General features: G+C 38.9%; 1 protein-coding gene across 2 annotated transcripts in view; it reads left to right on the plus strand.

Moving 5' to 3' along the window:
• GUCY2F (guanylate cyclase 2F, retinal) overlaps nt 1-19,380 on the plus strand; it is a 106,595-nt gene that overhangs the window by 28,096 nt on the left and 59,119 nt on the right. For both annotated transcript variants that reach the window (XM_032250865.1, XM_032250866.1), the window contains exons 4-8: nt 617-971; nt 2,363-2,447; nt 6,259-6,355; nt 10,971-11,102; nt 19,017-19,106. In XM_032250865.1, the coding sequence (XP_032106756.1) occupies nt 617-971; nt 2,363-2,447; nt 6,259-6,355; nt 10,971-11,102; nt 19,017-19,106 (759 nt within the window). The remainder of the gene's footprint in view (nt 1-616; nt 972-2,362; nt 2,448-6,258; nt 6,356-10,970; nt 11,103-19,016; nt 19,107-19,380) is intronic.

Raw genomic sequence — 19,380 nt, forward strand, 5'->3', positions numbered from 1 at the left:
ATAGTTGGGTGCGTATGTGTCAGGGTGGATGTCTGCATGTGCATACATGTGAGTGTGTATGTGTAAGTATGTGTTTAAAAGTGAATTCTAATGTTTGCTTTCTCTGGGGAGCATGTGTCTAGAAAAATAGCCATTTTGAGCTAAGACAGGATACAGACATGCACTGTGGAGTCACATTATTTACAGTCTCTCCACACACCTACCACTCTAGTAGTGCCAGTGAAATGATTTTACCATGCACAGTGCACCAGTAATTAACCTGGTATATTTCCTTTGAACTCCCTTTGTCTATTCTATACTTGTTTTCTTAAATGCCCTTTATAATTCTAAATCATTTTCTTACTTTAGGAGCATAAAAATATATTGTGTATGACTAGGTTTGCTCATAAACTTGTCATATTTGATATATTTAAAGATGTGACAGCCTGGGGGAGAAAAACAGAAAAATTCAGGGGAGAAACCAAGCAAGTCCTTAGAAACAATTTTTTCCTCTGGGTCTTCATAGCTCTATTCCACTCAAACGTGCAGCCCATAGTAATGAACACAGGCTTGGAATATACTCTGAGATCGCTCTAGGGCGACCAGAGCTCAAGATAATTGTAATTTTTAAAAATAGGTTTCACCGTTGTTTGGAACCATCTACAATTCAATTTACTTTATCGCAAAAGCCATGAATAATGCTATGAAAGAAAATGGACAGGCTGGTGCTGCCAGCCTGGTTCAGCATTCCAGAAACATGCAGTTCTATGGATTCAACCAGTTGATAAGGACAGATTCAAATGGAAATGGAATTTCAGAATATGTAATCCTGGACACCAACCGGAAAGAATGGGAACTCCATAGCACCTACACAGTGGACATGGAAACGGAGCTGCTACGTTTCAGAGGGACCCCTATTCACTTCCCTGGTGGCAGGCCCCCTAGAGCAGATGCAAAATGCTGGTTTACAGAAGGGAAGATCTGCCATGGAGGTAAGGAATGGAAAATCACTAGTAGTCAATGTGGCTCAGCTTGGGTTATAAGAGAACCTCTTTAGGAGAAGGCGTATTTTAATATTGAAACACTCATAAAATCAGTCATTTGCTTAGGGTGACATACACATTTCTGGCACTCTATTTGGTTAATTAAAAATAAGAACAATGAGAGGTACTTTTCAGCCTTGAATTATCACCCACAATTTAGAAGCCTCCCCACTACTCTTTAAAATTAATCTCACTCTTTCCCAAAGAGGTTACTCTAAAAAGAGGAAGACATTTGCCTTCTTCTTGCTGTTTTGTAGGCTGACCTATGATTGTTTCTCCTGCTTTCAAGGTCACCTATCCATCCCTTCATGTTTCCTAATACTGCCAATCAGGTCTCACCACAGAAATACCTTACCTATATTCTCTCCTCTCTAAACTCCCATTGAAATAAAAGTCTGTACCTCACAGCTTAGCACAAAATTGCTTTTCAATTGTTTCTTGTGTACTGATTGTGTCTCCACCCCTACTCCCAAATATATGCTCCTTAAGGGTAGGGACCATAGCTAATAATTCTCATGCTGCCCAACACGGTAGGCATCCAGTAAATACTTACAGTTTGATTGACTGATGGAGCTCCTCTAGCTTGTGGAAGAGGGAGGGGAAACTTTGTCAAATCTCTGAGAGGCAGAGGGGAACATTGGAAGGACCCATATTATTATTATGCAATTGTATACCAAACTCTTTTAAAACCAAATGAATCTATTTGAAAGGGGCTTTGATTTCTATTTTGCTTTAGCATGATACGCCCAACTACCTCTTCACTCACATAATATTTCTCTCAAAAATCTTATTAATCTATCCAAATATTTAAATTTTATCGAAGCTAATTTACATTTGGTTGAAAACACTAATTATCAAAACCAAATTTACCCCCACCTTGAAGGAGAAGTACTATGTTTTTCATCTGCAACTTACAAGGTCTATGGACTCAGGTGAATTAAAAAGGCCTTTTGTTTTATGAAGGCAACATAGTACTTACCCTTCACAGGTGAGATAACATATTTATTCTTAAGAACTCTATTGCTGTCCAACTTAAATTAAGGTACTCAAAATTTTCCATTCGTGGACGTTTTCCCCCAAAGAAACACTCTGGTCAGCCTTAATTCATGTGATTTGTTATTGTCACAGTGGTGAGTGGTTTTGTTTCAGAACAGTGAAATTGCTTTCTGTGTCCATAAAGTCAACAAGACAGACTGTGCTGAGAAAAAATGGAATTAGGTTAGGTAGATGTGGCTTGATTTTAGAGTCACCAGAAAGCATGAGGAGTCACTCTGTGGTGCCCTTTATTTACTGCTTCTCTCTGATAATGCCATTCTTCCTCTTCCTCTCGATCTCTGCAGGCATCGACCCTGCCTTTGCCATGGTGGTCTGCCTTACTTTGCTTATAGCCCTGCTGTCTATTAATGGATTTGCTTACTTTATAAGGTACATTTTTTGTTCTTTTTGTATATAAAAAATACAAGCCCGTAATAGCCTTGTTAATATTGATTTCCAGGAAGTCGTTTCAGTACAATTGCCTCATTACATGACCCACTGATTTTCTTTTTTCCATAGTGGTTTACCATTCTTACAGGCCCCATTTGAAGTGAAGTGTTTTCACGATGCCAAGAATAACTTCCTCAGCTGTGTTGTTAATGTTGTTGCCGGTGAATAAATCTGGCCCTGAACACAATGGTGAAATAAGAGAACTAGTACTTCAGGGCCAGTCTACTCCCTATCTTTGTTCTCTTTCCCGCTAGCAGAGTCTCCTATAACCATCCCCTTGCCCAAATGATGTGTGAGGATAGGGAATGGAGTTGAGATATTTGAATGAATTCCAAGAATTAGGCAGACTTTGCTAGAATCCAAGCTCTAGGAATAATGGTATGAATTTATAGGATTATAATGGGGATTAAGTAAACTAAAGTAAGTAATGCACCTAGAACCGTATGTGGCTCATAGGAGGCACTCAACAAATGGTAAAATCTGAACCCCTTTCCAGGCACAAGGAACTCTCCTGCTGATTGTTGGAAGCCCAGGATGTTCACTTTGATACTCAAGCCTTTTGTCCAGGGTATCACATTCCAGATTTCTACCATCTTGCTTGCTTGGACAAAAGTGATCTTGTCTAATCATCAACATGTTTATTATTATCAAGTTTTGTCTTCCTCCCTCAGATCCCTTAGTACATGACTAAATAATCTAAGAGTTATTTCACAATCAGGGATAAGTGGCTGAAGATGGCTTAACATGACACTTCTTTCTTATAAATCTTGCATTTTAACATTTGGACCCTTTCCACACTAGAACAATTGGAGGAAAGTGAAAAATGAAATACATTATAATTATCCCACTTTCCCATTGCCACCCAGCAAACCACATCTTTATCACCTCTTAGTAAGGGTGGTCCTGACAACAATATGGCATGGATTGGTAGGGAATGGAGTGAGGCTATGTTGGTGAGTTCTAAGAAAGAAATTCTATAGTGTATTAAATTTCTGTGTGATCGTGAGCAAACCACCTAACCTTTCTTGGCCAGAATTTTCTCACTTGCACAATGAAGAAATTGGATTAGATGATGTTTAAGAGTCCTTCCAGCTCTAATATTTTAATAAGTCTGAGAAATACTGGATTGAAACCATAACAGGTGTTACTCTTAGTGTTTAAAATGTTGGCATAGCTGTGAAAAACTTCTATTATCCAATTTCCCCAGTATTAGAAATTTGATAAAGCCACACAGAATAGTAGATAGCTTATGAATTGTTAAAACACACTTGATAAAGACACTAGTTGAAAGGAAGTTTTTCTTTTAATTTCTGTAACCGTGACATATTCTTGATAAGAGCAGAAATTTAATACCTTTAACTTAGCTGCTGCCAAACAATAAAGTATTTCATTAACATCATTAGATTCTTAGCAAAAATAAACTCTATACAATCAAAAAGCTTTCCTCTCTAGAGAGATGTGAGGAGTAACAGACTACCTAATGCCAAAACATCCCATGGCAATGTGGAAAATGGAGTCATTCAGTTGTTTATGTTACTTGTCAGCCCCCCAAATGACAGTTCTAACTGGTCTTTCCCACTATATGGACTGATTCTTTGGGCTTCGAGTGAGCCTAGTCTGCAATTCTTGGAAAAGGAAGGAAAAAAGAAAAAAAACACAGTGGGGAGGAGTTTGAAGCTTGCGGGCTGAAGGGCAAAGATTGGAGAGGGACATGATTAGAGAGGAAAATAATTGGGGAGGAAAATGAGTTTGAGACAATTCATACTTCAAGTGGTCACAGAAAACTGAGAGATGGGAAAGAGGTACATCATTTTCCAGACTCACTTGGTCCTTGGTTCTTCAGCTAACAAAGCACAAAAGATGCCCCCTCTTTGCTGCCTTTCTCCCTCTCTTTGCCCACCACGGCTGCAATCAGAAGAGCTGAGCGGCTGATGAGATTCTGTAATAGATGGTGATTACTTGCAGGAGAGTAACTCTCTGTTCCTTTCTTTTTTGTATGTTTTGATTGTTTAAGTTTTTTTTCAGAAAGAAAGATGCAAAGAATGCAACCACCCCAAAACAAAGGATTCTTTGAACTCCTCCTTTCTTCCTACTCCTCCAGAACCAGATTGCATCGCCTTTCTATGAAGCTCTCCCATGCTTTGTTATACTAATGATGATAATGATAATAATGAGCCCTCGTACTTTCATAGTGCTTCATGCTTTTCAGAGCACTTTCACATACATTATCAGATTTGATTTTCAAAATAACTCCTTAAAGTGTGTAATGCAAGGGCTATTATTCTGCTAGATAGACGAGGACACTGAGCGATGAAGAGACTAAATTATTTATCCAAGGTCACCTGGACCTGGCTAATTAATGACAGAATCTGCACTGCACCCCAGGTCTCTGGATTTGGAGTCTAGTTTGCTTTCTACTAGAGTGTACTCTGTAGCATGATTATTTTTACAAGTGTGCCTGTTTTAAGACAATTCACCACACATATGAAACAGGTAAGTTAGGGAGTGATGCTTTACTTTGCCAAAAGATTCATGTGCTCTACCCAAGAATCCACTATAGGATTTTAATTTTTAATTTTCACTGCAGGGCAGCAGCTCCCACAGTGATAAGGGACATATTTGTTGGCAGACAATTAGAAATGCATTAATTGTTTATTTACAAACCATTGGAATCACTGAGAAAAACTGAGTTGCTGATACTTAAAGTTACAGTGACATCGTAAACTTCTCCTTAGAGCAACTTGACAAAGCGTTTTGATTCAGTGGTTGTTTTCTCCACCGTGGCTCTTGGCTTTAATACATTCCACATAGTAACCATTATGGGGTTACAGAAAAAGCAAAGCCAAACTGTAGCTGTCAGAGCCCCCAAGACAAAACAGCAAAACAAGCATACTGACTAATCAAGTTTCCCTCCAAGTCTTCAAGTTGCCCAGTCAGACCTACGTAACTGTGTGAGTAGACATCATAAACCCCTATGTGTCTAGTAATTGATTTGCAGAAAATAATTACATTCACTGCAAATTAATGGGCATGTTTAGAGAGAATCAGTTTTAAACTGTGTCTGTAATGCTCAGACAAGAGAGCAATTCAGTAAAAGAAGAAAACTCAGTCAGCCTACTTGTTTGGAATCATGTAGACAAAGCAACCAACTGATTGAATTTTTCCACTTTTCAAACTGTTGCTTTGGCAACACATAGATGCAACTTTACAATACAAGTGGTCTTACAGGCAGAAATCTGGGCCCACAGCCAAGGAGCAAGGATTCAAGTCCTAGCTCCGCCTCAGGCTAGGGGATTTCATGCCAATTTGGTCAATTTTGTTTTGTTTCTCTAATGTGTTTTTGTCTATAAAATGGATATTAATAATTCTTGGCCCTGATATTATTAGGAAAAATACTATGGCATATAAGAAAGGATGATGAGCTCCTTAAATATATTCAGAGATGTTGTTTTGAATGTGCCCTTGATGTGGGATCACCATTTTATTAGTTTGAGAAACCATTCGATGCAGTGCCTTCACACCTCTCTTTTGATGCCTCTTAAGAGTATTTTAATTTTTTTCTTTTGGTCTTTGCAGTTTGCAAGTTGTGAGGGCCAGGGTTACTTCCTTCATTTCCTGTGGGTACTACGGTAAAGATCCATGTGTGATTATACTCCCAATTACATTATATATTCTTTAAGTACTGTCTTAGGGCAGATTAACCCTGGCTTTGCCAAAACGTTCAGTCCCTCTGATTTCATGTTTGTTTTAGGCGTCGTATAAATAAAATCCAGTTGATCAAAGGACCCAACAAAATTCTACTGACTTTGGAGGATGTAACGTTTATCAATCCCCACTTTGGCAGTAAGGTAAGGGGTATCACCTTCTTTTGCTGCCCTGTCCAATATGGTAGCCACAAGCCACAGGTAACTATTGAGCACTTGACATGTGGCTAGTCTGAATTATGACATGCTGTAAGAGTAAAATACTCAGTGGGTTTAGAAGACAGTAAAAACATGTAAAATATCTTATTATTTTAAAAAACATTTGAAAAATTAAAAATGTTAATTAAATGTCAAAATTACATATTTTAGATATATCGGGTTAAAGTGTATTATTAAAGTTAATTTTACCTGTTTCTTTTTGTTTATTAATTGTGACTACTAGAAAAGTTAAAATTACATATATGGCTCATATTACATTTTTATTAAATAGTACAGCCTTAGAACAGTGTTGTGGAAGTAAATGCAGTGCACTTTGAACTATAGTTTAGCTTTTGCTTTTTGTAGTTCTTTGTATATTTGGAGTCAACATTTGATGGTTAGTTCTTCAAGGGAAGCAATATATATTTTTAAATATTAGCTTGACATAATGCTTATAATATAGTAGGTGCTTGTAAAAGTTTGGTGAATTAATCAATGAGTGAAAGAGAGTTGGATTTCACCAGAAGATCTTCTCTGGTTGTGATTATAATAGAATTGGTGATCTTCATTTAAGGCCTGCCACTATGTCCTACCCCTGGGGCCAGGCTTTGTGAAAGATGACATGTAGTTCCAGATTTCAAGAGGATTACAGTTAAGTTAGAGAGACAAATCATACCACATAAACGAGACAATCAATACCATGATGTACAAAGAAACTAGAAATGTGGTAGGACTTCAGAGGAGGCAGATAAGTGGAGGGAGGCTTTTCAGAAACTCAGCACAAAAGCTGAGTCTTAATGAAGGAAGGATAGGATTTAAGTCACAGGTCACAAACTGGTAACCACTTTTGTTTCACCCTCACAGTTATTAAAAAAAATTAGCCAGAAATTTGAAATTGTAAAATTACATATAAAAATTTGGATTTCTGAGTTTTCTTTAAAAGTCGGAATATCTGTCAACCTTGGATCTCATCATGACTATTGGCTATAACTCAGTAGTAGTTACATTTTGTGGAAAAGGCATACTCTTTGCAGTTTGATACAATTCCCACCACTCTATATTGTCTTATACTCAACATATTTCACCTCTTTATATTATCTGTCTGACCCCATAGGTGTCCTAGGCAGAGGAAACAGCATAAACAGAAGCTTGGAGAACAGAATATATGGGGAAGAGTACTGTCAAAGCTAGCTAGTGTGTTTCCTTGTGCCAGTATATGTCGCCACAGTAAAGACACTAGTCTGTAATTTATATTATGGCAGTGGATGTAGGAAGAGTATACAAACATGTTATACTGTTTTCATGTGGCATTTACTCTTGCTATGCAAGATTTTAAAACCCTAGGTACATTGTTAACCTGAAGGTAGCACTACTCAGCTATTTATGGTAATTTTGTGAGGGCTGGTATGCTTTAGTCACCCAAATATGCTTTATGCCTCAGTACAAATGAGAGGAGGCATAGGTGGAGATCTTATAGACTACGCTGGACCACTGGAAAACCTATACAAATAAAAGGCTAATTCAGTCCAAAATTGAGCTATGTATATTATTTTAATATGTTAGAGCTAAAACGTCTAGGCAACTGATATGAACAAGGTTTGAGAATCGTTTATGCTGCAGTAAAAATAAGGGGAGGCGTACAAAACTGTACCAGGTTGGAGAATTAATTGTTATCTCAGTGACCAAAATGGTTGTTTGCCTGAATGTGAAATTGAAAGGTGTATTTAATTAGTTAGTTGGGTGAGAATGGACTTACATAGTACTACCCTGAGCAGTTGTAGTCAAATTAATTGTTCAGCTGTTTGATTTAATTCTCAATTATAACCCAAATTCTTATTTATTTAAATCATCAGATCTTTTTGTAAGTTTGATATTGTCTTCCTGGAAATGTATTACTGAAAGCCAAAACTGTCACTGTGGATGAAGGCTACACTCCACCCTTGTGGCATAAAAATTTATTGATATTAGTCTCCATTTTTGGAGCCACCAAAGGACCCTAGGACTCATGGTAGTGGAATTTGTCTGGATTTGTCATACTCAATATGTCTTGTATAAAATTTCCTGCCTGAAGTAGAAAGCATAGATGTGGAAGTACAAGCTCTGAAGCAATCCTAATACACAACCCAATACTAATAAAAAAGTATTCACTTTTGTGACAAGATGTTTTATCCAAAAATGGATGTTCAGTAGTAAAAATAGATAAGTAGAAGTTATTGTCTAAATGTAGCGAAAATAGTAAAGTTTCAGTCAAAAGCAATTAACCTATTTGTAAAATCCCTACTTCTTTGGTGGTATCCATGTCAAAATGACAGTTCATATCAGTTGCCTAGACGTTTTAGCTCTAACATATTAAAATAATATACATAGCTCAATTTTGGACTGAATCAGCCTTTTATTTGTATAGGTTTTCCAGTGGTCCAGCGTAGTCTATAAGATCTCCACCTATGCCTCCTCTCATTTGTACTGAGGCATAAACCATATTTGGGTGACTAAAGCATACCAGCCCTCACAGAATTACCATAAATAGCTGAGTAGCGCTACCTTCAGGTAAACAAAGTACCTAGGGTTTTAAAATCTTGCTCATCATGATAGATTTTTTTCACTTGTGCATAAAGTTTGACATGAGAATAAAAAATAATCACCTTTTACCATATGAGTGAGAAAAATGAATAGTAACAGGGCTATTACTAAGGAATTGGTATACTGTTATAAGAGAATAGTAGCCTTATAGTAGGGAATGTTCTTTTGCAAATGAAAAAAAATTAAATTAATTAATTACTTTTTTAAATTTTATTTTTATTATTTTGTCCCAGTTGGAAAAGGATGGCATTACCCCTAGAAGATCATAGCTCTTGGCCTCCAGATCCCTTTTGGCATTTGGCTTGTATCAGAGATTCTGATGGGAAAAGACAGGGGAAGCATACATTTTCCTTAATTGCTGTGTAGTCACAAACTTGCAGCTGGCTGTGCCTAATCAGTCAAGAAGCCAAGCCAAGAATTCCATCCAAATGGAATGTCTGAAAGTGTAAACTCTTAGTGAATATAAAATTAATTCAGTCTAGAAAAATTGGCAGGTCAGGAGAAGTCAGGTTAGGAAAGGAAGTTTTTGGAAGAAAATGAAGCTGAAGTCTAAATGTATGTAGATTTTGGCAATTATCTCCTTTCTCCTTTGCCCTTCATGGAGAGGTCTATATCTCAATATACAAATCTAGGTGCTCCTGCTGAGATATGAAAATAAAGAATGAAAGGGAAGTAGATTCCTCCCTGACCTTGCTCTGTTGGGGAGAATTCAGGTTGATGCAAAGGTTATGTGAAGAGTCAAGTTTTATGTCTTGTCTGAAGTTTGAGCTGTTGAGATTTCAGCACATTGGGAACTGGATAGAGTTTACCACTGTCTTGGAACTTTGATTGTGATAATCTTCATAGAAGGAGCTTAACTCTGGGCTAACTCAACTGTAACCTTTAGTTAATCAAAGACTTTTAAGAAGTAGAGTGTTGGGAAGTACTTAAGATTAATTTTCATTGGCAAGCAAAGTAAAATAAAGCATAATTTAGTCGTAGAAGGACAACAGGACCAGAAAATATAATACCAAGATTCTTGTCCCAGTCCTTGTGTACCTCTGTAGGTCTTTGTTTCCTAATTATAAAATAAGGATGTTGGAGTTGATGATGGGGGCAGTCCTAGAAAATACCAAAATGTAACTACTAGCTCTGGATTGCTATAATTCTAAGAAAGGCACATTTGCGGGTATGGAGAATATGAGGAACCTGTTGATTTATGTGTCTTCATGTGAAATAAGTCTACTGGTTCAACTGAAGATACAGAAGTTCAATTTTAAAGGTTAACACAGATTGCAGATAACTCTTCCTCTTGTCATTCAACTGTGCAATTCCCAGCCCTTTCTTACCAGACTTATGTGTGCAAGTGAAAAATCAAGGAAGAGAGATTTGACCTATTTAAGCATCAAACTCATAAATTATATATAGGCATGTGATCTGCTCACTCTCTACCATTATTGCTTTCTGGGATACCCTCTGCCATTAATCTTAGCTGCACATAGAAGGATGCCATTCCGGATAGTATCACAAAAAGAGCCACTCCTGAGCGTCAGCAAGGTGGGATGTTGTCCTAGGTCTGCTATTGATTTTTAAAAAAATATTAAATTTGTATAAACAACAATTCCTGTAACTAAATAATTGACTATCTGTATGGTATTAGGAAACTTATTTCATCTTTTTTTGGTCTTACTTTTTTGTCTATAAAGTGAGGGTCCCAGATTAAATTATGACTGGCTTTCTTTCTTGCCCCCATCTATAATTCTAATCCTCTCTAGGAGATGGAAGAGCCTTTATATTTTTTGGTGGTACATGGTGGTTAAACAAGGCACCAATCCTGAACTAAAAAAAAAGTTAAGAAGGATAGGGAAAGTTAATCAATCTCATTTTTACTGGGATAACTCATATAGTTACTTTCTTAGGAATAAAAAAGAAAATTCACATAAGCTCGGTGCCAAATCATGAGTATTTTGTTTATAACTGTTCTTTCCTAATACTTTCACAGAGAGGAAGTCGTGCCAGTGTAAGCTTCCAGATTACCTCAGAGGTCCAAAGCGGGAGGTCCCCAAGACTCTCCTTTTCTTCAGGGAGTCTAACTCCAGCTACCTATGAAAACTCCAACATAGCGATTTATGAGGTAAGACATTTAATGGCTGTCTAATCTACTGCTTTCTTGGATTTTAAAATGAGGCTATGATTTAGTAATTAGTCTTTGGGTCAAAATACTGGGGCTTTTGGCAAGACTTTTCAGTTTGGTGTCTGTGTCCGCTTATGGACTTGTTTGGTTGATATTCTTGGCAATTATTTTCCTCAGCAACAAATCTACTTATTTATAACTTCACTGATCTTTCAACTCCATGTATTTCCTATGGATGTAGAAACAAGTTCTTGACACCCAAACACTTAAATATGTCATTCATTCCAGAAGATATATAGATAATAATAGAAGAAATGATTCCCTGAGTCTATTGTTTGTAATGAGATGTCTAGAGACACGCTTGTGCAGGGCAGGGTTTGGGGTACCCTTCTCTTCAAATTCTAGTTGTTCTTCCTACACTTGTTATCCTCTGATGTTGAAACTTTAAAAATTATTCAGTTATTTATTTTTCTCCACCCGTTCTGTCTCTTGGAGTAACAGGTTACTTTCTGCTGCTGAAAATAGACATTCTTTTTTATTCCACTGAGGTTTCTGTCTTTCAAGCTTTAAGAGGCCACTCTGTACCACTTGATACTGGGATTTGGCAACCAGAACAAATCTTGCATCAGAGAGATGAACTGTTTCTTCTCAGCAGGAAAGAGTTAAGCAGGGGGCAAAAGGGAAACTAGACTGCCTTTCTGTTCCTTCTAAGTGAGGCCTTCTCAGTGTGGTTTCCTTGTTTTGTTTGAAGATACACCCAAGAGCAGTAAACACTCTCAACTTCAAGAGTAACTACAAAGTCCAAAACAGGACAGAATGAGTTTTCAGACTGTCAACCACATTGGATTTTTCAAGTGAATACTCTCCTCCATTAGATAAATAATTAACAAGGAATCTTGCTATGGTTTGAATGTCTCCCTCTCAAAATTCAGGTGTTGAAACTTAATGGCCAACGTGATGGTTTAAAGAGATGGGGCCTTTAGAGGGTGATTAGGCTATGAAGGCTCCTCTTTCATCAATGGAATTAAGGCCCTTATAAAAGAGGTTTCATGCAGTGTTTGGCTAATTTGTCCTTCCACCTTCTGCCCTGGGAGGACACAGCATTCCTCCCTTCTGGAGGGTGCAGCAACGAGGCAACATTCTTGGTAGCAGAGAGCAGCCCTCACTAGACAACCAAACCTGTTGGTGCCTTGATCTTGGACATCCCATCCTTCAGAACTGTAAGAAATAATTTTCGGTTCTTTATAAATTACCCAATACTAACAGGCTAAGACAGAAATTGGTACCAGAGCAGTGGGTTGTTACAAAAAATACCTAACACTGTAGAATTCGCTTTGGAACTGGGTAATGGGTAGAGGCTGGAACACTTTTGAAGGAAATGCTGGAAAAAGTCTTGATTTCTGTGAATGAAGTGTTAAGGGCAATTCTGGTGAGGATTTGGAGGAAGAGATAAATTGTATGGAAAGCTTGATTCTTCTTAGAAATTACTTAAGTGGTTGTGAACAGAACGACCACACTGATAAAAATATGTACACTTTGAGGAAGTCTTAGATGGAAATGAGGAACAAAGTTGGAAAAGAAGCCATTCTTGTTATAAATTGGCAAAGAACTTGGTTGAATTATGTCCATGTTCTAGGACCCTGTGGAAGGTAGAATTTGTGAGCAATGAATGAGGATTTTTGGTGGAAGAAATCTCTGAGCAGCAAAGCATTCAGGGTGCTGCATGGCTTTTCTTAACTGCTTATGGTAACATGAAAAATGTGAGAAATGGCTTAAAGACATAATTTATTTTAAAAAACAAGGGAAACAGAACATATAGATTTGTAAAATTCTTAGTCTGGCCATATGAAGAATGAAAAAGCATGTTTAGGAGAGAAAACCAAGAGTGTGACATAAATATCTTTTGATAGGCAGGTTTGTAGGGATAGAAGGAAGCCAGATGCTATTCATCAAGATTATGGGAGAATGACCCCAAAGGCATTTTGGAGATCTTCAAGGCTGTCATGCCCATTACAGGCCCAGAGTGCCAGGGCCTTGAGGGTTGAACTGGTTTCAAAGGATAGGCCCAGGACGCTGGTGCAGTCCAGGTCATCTGTGAGATCACAGGTCTTGCCTCCTGGGGCTGACTCAAATCTCTACTTCCCATATTTTAGTGCAGGACTCTTTGGTCTTCCCAGTTGTGGCTCAGGTTGGCCAAGGTGTGGCTTGGCCTACTGCTCTGGAAGATGCAAGCCATAAATCTTGGTAGTAAACACATAGTGCCAACCTTGCAGGCTCTCAGAGTGCAAGAAGTATGGAGGCATGGCTACGTCCATTTAGATTTCAAAGGATGTCTTGGATAGCCTCAGGACCCAGGCAGAGACTTGCCGCAGGGGCAGGGCCCCTGTAGAGAGTCCACACTGGAACAATACCCAGTGAAACTGTGGGGTCTGGGCCACCACAGAGAGTCCTTACTAGGGCAACACTCAGGAAAACTGTGGAGTCAGGGCCACCACAAAAATCCCCCACTAGCATAATGCTTAGTGGGGCTTTGGGCTATGGCCACCCTTGACACCCCAGACCTGTAAAGCCACCAGAATGCAATGCCAATCTGGGAGAGCTGCAGTCATACTGACTCCAACCTGTGAGAGCTGTGGCATGGGTTGCACCCAGTTAAGCCATGAAGGTGGAATCCACTTGGGCCATAGGGGCCCACCCCCCACCCCCATGTGTCTGGGAGTTGGAACATGGAGTCAAAGATTATTCTCAAGACTTACTTAATGTTGTTTGTTTTGTTGGACTTTGGACTTACTTTGGATCTGTTACCTCTTTCTTCTTGCCTGTTTCTCACTCTTGGGATAGAAACTTGTATCTTGTGCATATTTCGCCATTGTATTTAACACATGATTTGTTTGATTTCACAGATTGATGTGATGATATTAAGATGTGAGGACCTTAAGAGGTAATTAGGTCACAAGGGCTTCTTCTTTGTGAACGATATTAAGGCTCTTATAAAAGAGGCTTCATACAGTCTTCAGCTAGCTTGCTATTCTGTATTCTGTCATGTGAAGACATAGTGTTCCTCCTCTTGGGAGGATGCAGCAATATGGCATCATCCTGAAAGCAGAGACAGGCTTCTCCAGACAACCATAACTGCTGATACCTTGATCTTGGACATCCCAGCCTCCAGAACTGTGGGAAATATATTCCTCTCTTTATAAATTACCCAGTCATAGGTATTCTGTTATAGCAGCACAAATGGACTATAGGCCTTCAACACCAACATTGGCATGGCATGTGTTTGTTCAGTCTACATGAGGGCTTTGACTTAAATTAGTGGCAGGATATCTCTATATCTTGCCTTGGACTTAATTCAATCAAAAAGGAGATCTGCTTCAAATGTAAACTTGAGGTATTGGGGAATTGTCAGCTCTACTCTCTCAAAGACCTAAGAAAGGGTAGTCAGATGGCTTTTGAATGTCAAATGGAATGAGCTGATGGCTTTAGAAATGTATTGATACCTCTGGGATTCTGAAGTAAATCTCAATAATCTTGGTTTTCATCTGTAAAATGAAGGGTTGAACTAAGTTCTTAATCTTGCTTGCTTATTGGAATCTCCTTGGGAAATTTAAGAAATCACTGCTCCCAGGCCCCACTCACAGCAATTCTGATTCAGTTGGCATGAGGTAGGGCCAGGTATTGGCATTTTTTAAATGTTTTCTGCTATGTGCAGCCTAGGTTGAGAATTGCTGGTCTAAGAGATCTCTAAGGCCTTTTCTGGCTAAATACGCTATCATTCTCTGATTCTATGGAATAATGTGTTAAATTGTGGTATGTTTTATTTGGTGAGGCTGGAAGGTTATAGTGTAGAATTGAGAAAAGGAAAAAAATAAACATCTGTATGTATCTGGCCTTTAAGAATCTGTCAGATATTTTCTCATTTTGGAAGGAGGCAGAGAGGTGAGTTAGTTCCCAGAATGACTATTGGTCAGTCAGATCTTGAGTATTCCTAAATGGTATAGGTCAAATGGGGCCTTTATTCTTACAAAAGGAGGGTTTTACGAGAATAACACCTACAAGGTGAAGTCAGTATTAGGCTGATGGCAGGGTGTGAAGAAAGGCAGCGGAGGCTAGAAAACTGGCCTAACTAAACAGGACTGATTAAAGAGGTTAAAGTGGACTCTAGGAGGAAACATAAGCCAATCAAATTAGCAGATGAAACAAAGATGTCATGTATCCTCTGAAACAGTTTTCTATTAGGCATGTTTTAAAGAAGACTCATTGTCTAGTTTCTGTTTAAAATAAATCAAATTTTCATAAAAATTATCATTGGAAGACCTGGAATTTCCAGATAATGCGCCTGGAGTAGCAGATACCTAATAGCAAAAGATGGGTTTCCCTAGGACATGCCATCACATTGTACAGCATTCACACAAATTCACACTTTTATTGTACACAGATGCATAACCTTTGAAATTGTATGGGAAAGTCAGCCCTTATTTCACAGATAGCCTTTGAAATGTGAAAGGAAATCCAGATGAGCTGACTTCCAGGCAGAAAGAACTGTGAATGGCAGATGCAGTGGGAACATGTCATGATCTGCTCTAATAGCTATAGTCTGGGTGAGATGGGGTGTGGTGGGCGGAAGTGTAACCCTGACACATTCAGAGAGAACCCACTGAACTCATCTCCCCTCTTCATTTTCTAACTCCTTCTTCCTCTTTGCTTCTCCCTATGTTGTCCTCTTTGTCTCATCGTTCTCTCTCTTCATTCATCTCTCTTTCCTAGAGCATTTTTTCTATCTTCTTACCTTCTGCATCCCTTGTAGCTCTCTCCCCGCCCCCTTCCGTCAACCATGTTTTCTTTTTAATCACAGAATTGCAGATCATCAGAGCTAAAAAAAAATTATCTAGTAAGTCCAGAAATCATCTAGTAAGTCCTAAGAAGTCATCTAATAAATCCAGCTTTGTCAGTGAGGAAACTGAGGCTCAGGCAGATTAAGTGGCTTGTCTAAGGCCACCCTTGAGTTTGAAGCAGAGCCACGTCTAGAATCTAGTGCTCTCTCCCCTTAGTTAATACACTATGGCTTTGGTTTAACACTGATGGACTTTAAATTACTTCTAAAAAGTTTAGTGAATAGCGTTTGATGTTTCTTGCTCTTAATTAAAAAGTGAGTGATGAGTGAAGTACTTTATCATTCTCTCTTAAAAGAAAAAAGCAAAACAAATAGTGCATGTGTGGTGAAGATAAAACTTGCCCATTTCCTCCCTTTTCCTCATTATTCATGAAGTAGAATGCACAGAGACTCAATAAAAATTTGCTTACAAAATTTGTGAGAATTATTTAAATCTTAAAACAAACACACACAAATCCCCCAAACCAAAGAAATCCCAACAAGAGGAAAGAGCAACAAAGTGGGAGATGGAAGACCTTGGGTCAGTTTGTGGCTTTGTTACTACCTAGTTTTCTAACCTTGAGAAAGTCACTTAATCTCTTAAGTCTTCGGATTCTTTATCAAAATATGAATGGATTGGGTTAGTGATACCTATGACCCTTTTCAGCTCTCGTATTTGTTGATTTGGCAGGAAAAAGATCTGCTTAGCTGCTCGTGGCAGTTAATAAGCCAGACAGAAGGCTAGCCCACGTTTGCAATAGGGTTGGCTCTAGGAAGGGGGTATCAGTTACCAGGCACCAGGACTGCAAGTTCTGATGTTCAGTTTGTGTACTTCAAAAAGGAACTACATCTAAGAGTGTAATATTCACATTGCAAACATATGTCAACTGATGTGTGAGCGGTATAAAGTGAGCACAGAGATTCTGGCTTCCCAACCTTGTTCTGGAATGAGGTGGTGGAAGATCCTTCTCATATCTGCATCTATAGTGGCACTCCCAGCTATGCACATACACGATCACTGGTAAACCCATGTGTAGCTGGGTATGTGCTATCTTGACTATGCTCCAGAAGTTTCTTGAGGTTGCTTTCCTCTCCTGCCTAATATTCTCAGAGGCCCAATTTCGACTTCTCACTCCCACTCCTAAAGCCTGATTCCAAAGCTGACAAAGAGGCTTCACCAGGAAGATAGAGTTTGGTGATATGCAGAGCATCCATGCTGCTAGTGGAATGTGCTCCCTGGTGTCTGGGGGATGTGTCCATAAATGAGAGTATGGTACGTGTATGTATACAGCCAGGGTGTGCTGCCTAACATCACAGGGCTGCCACAGGCTGTGTGATAATATACTTGCAAAGTTAAGGTTTTTCAAATTTGAGAGAAAATACCCCTTGAAACTAGCACAAAGGTGCCATAGTGGCCAGCAGTGACCATGGGCCCAGTAACATAGCTGCAAGGTGTGGAGAAGGCTTCCCTGACTGAGAGCAGATTTTGATGAAAGAAACCGAGAAGTAAGTGAAGAGAGTATGAGGAGAGTACCACAAATATGAGGAAAAGGCAAAGGCTGGGTTGGTGGGTCACAGACTTTCACATGTATTAGAGTTACAGGGAAGACTTGTTAAAACAGAGATTGCTGGACCTCATCCTACGATTTCTGATTTTCTAAGTGCTGGGTGGGGCTTGAGAATTGGCCTTTCTAACCAGTTTCCAGGTGATGCTAATGCAGCTGGTCCAGGGACCACACTTGGAGATTTACTGGATCAAATGCTTTGACCATTCAGCTGCAGGCAGGCACTGATTCCTGGACTACCCTTCTGAACTCTCTGGGCACTGAGCCTGGCCAGTGAAGTTTTTTTCTTCAGCTGCTGAAGGTCTCTGAGGGCCATTTCCTAGTTAAAGGGCTTTGAGCTCCTTGGCTAGTAAATGCTAATACAAAGTATTGGCAAGTAACTCAGACGCCTGCAGCTTCCATTAGCCTTTGCCTCTGGCAGGTTTCCAGATGCAGTGCCATAGCTGGATATATTCTTTAAGAGAGTGGTTACACTCTCTTATTTTTGGAATTTGACTGCACAGAGCTCTCTGCTTTATTATCTCTACTTGATGACAAGTTGGTGCAGCCTGAAATGGAATCTTCAGGCTATAGGTAATGGATGTGAAAGCACTTTGAAGAGTAGAGAGCATTGTGCAAATGTAAGGCATTATTACTATTATGGAGAAAAAAGAATCTATATATTTGTATTGTTTTTAAAAAAAAATTGGGTTGGACAGAAACTAAATAGGGCTTGATGACCGATGAATCCTTAAGGCTATGCACATAGAGGAAAATTATCAGGCGCTGGTGTTGAAGTGAAACAATAAAATAATTGTTGTTTTTAACTTGACAAAAGCCTTAAAATAGCAGTTTTTTACTTAATAAGTCAGAAATAGACTTTCGGAAGACTCTAGATTACTCACATTACTATGGTAGTACATTGAGTGTTCAAATAAAAAAAGAGTTTAATCTAGATTTAAGCCAATTGGTTTATCACTAAAGCATAAGACATCCCCCCCCACACACAAGTGGCCTGTCCCACAAGAGAAAAATGGATCAAGGTAAATGCAGGAAACATTTGCCGCACTACATCTCCCACCCTACATTTCCCTCCACAGACGCCTCAAGGCAGTGGGAATTGCAACCACTGACCAACACCATTAATCGCGGAGAACCTGGTGCTACATCACTTAGCTATGAAAAAGTGAAATGACCTAGCACTTTCTGCAGTTAGTTAAGAGGCTTTGTAAAGAGTGGTATCATTCCTTTTCTGGAGTCTACATACTTGCAATTGTTTCCCTGTCTTGAGTAACTGTAATTTTAAAATTTAACTTCTGTGCATGACCTCATTTCAGCTCAGAATGCAGAATGTCTGTGAGGTGGAGGGTGGGAGAGAAGGAAAATGTCTATTTGGATTGGTGGTATAGCTATAAACCCTTTATGTGGAAGGGACATTGTTCTAAAACTGCTGGCAACTAAGTTTCATCACTACTCATTTTCTTTTTTTCTTTCTAGGGTGATTGGGTGTGGCTGAAAAAGCTCCCCTCTGGAGATTTTGGAGACGTAAAGTCCATCAAATCAAATGCAAGTGATGTGTTCGAAATGGTATGAGAAACCTTCATTTATGTAAATTCCCACTAAAATCAATCTGTTCGCCAAAGTAACTAACATCAGAGCTGTTTAGGAAGATGCCTTAACAAATCAGTGCAGGGCAACTGCAGGGTTGTTACTGGCTTGGCATGATCACATCATGCAATGGCAAAGATATGTGCTCTGGAGTCAAAGAGATATGAAGCACTCAAATCTCAGTTCTACCACTTAAGAGCTGTATTAACTTGGGCAAGTCATATAAATTCCCTCAGCCTTAGTTTCCTTATTT

The sequence above is a fragment of the Sapajus apella genome, unplaced genomic scaffold (assembly GCF_009761245.1).
Source record: "Sapajus apella isolate SASKATOON/1434 unplaced genomic scaffold, GSC_monkey_1.0 scaffold73, whole genome shotgun sequence".
Taxonomy (NCBI): Eukaryota; Metazoa; Chordata; class Mammalia; order Primates; family Cebidae; genus Sapajus; species Sapajus apella.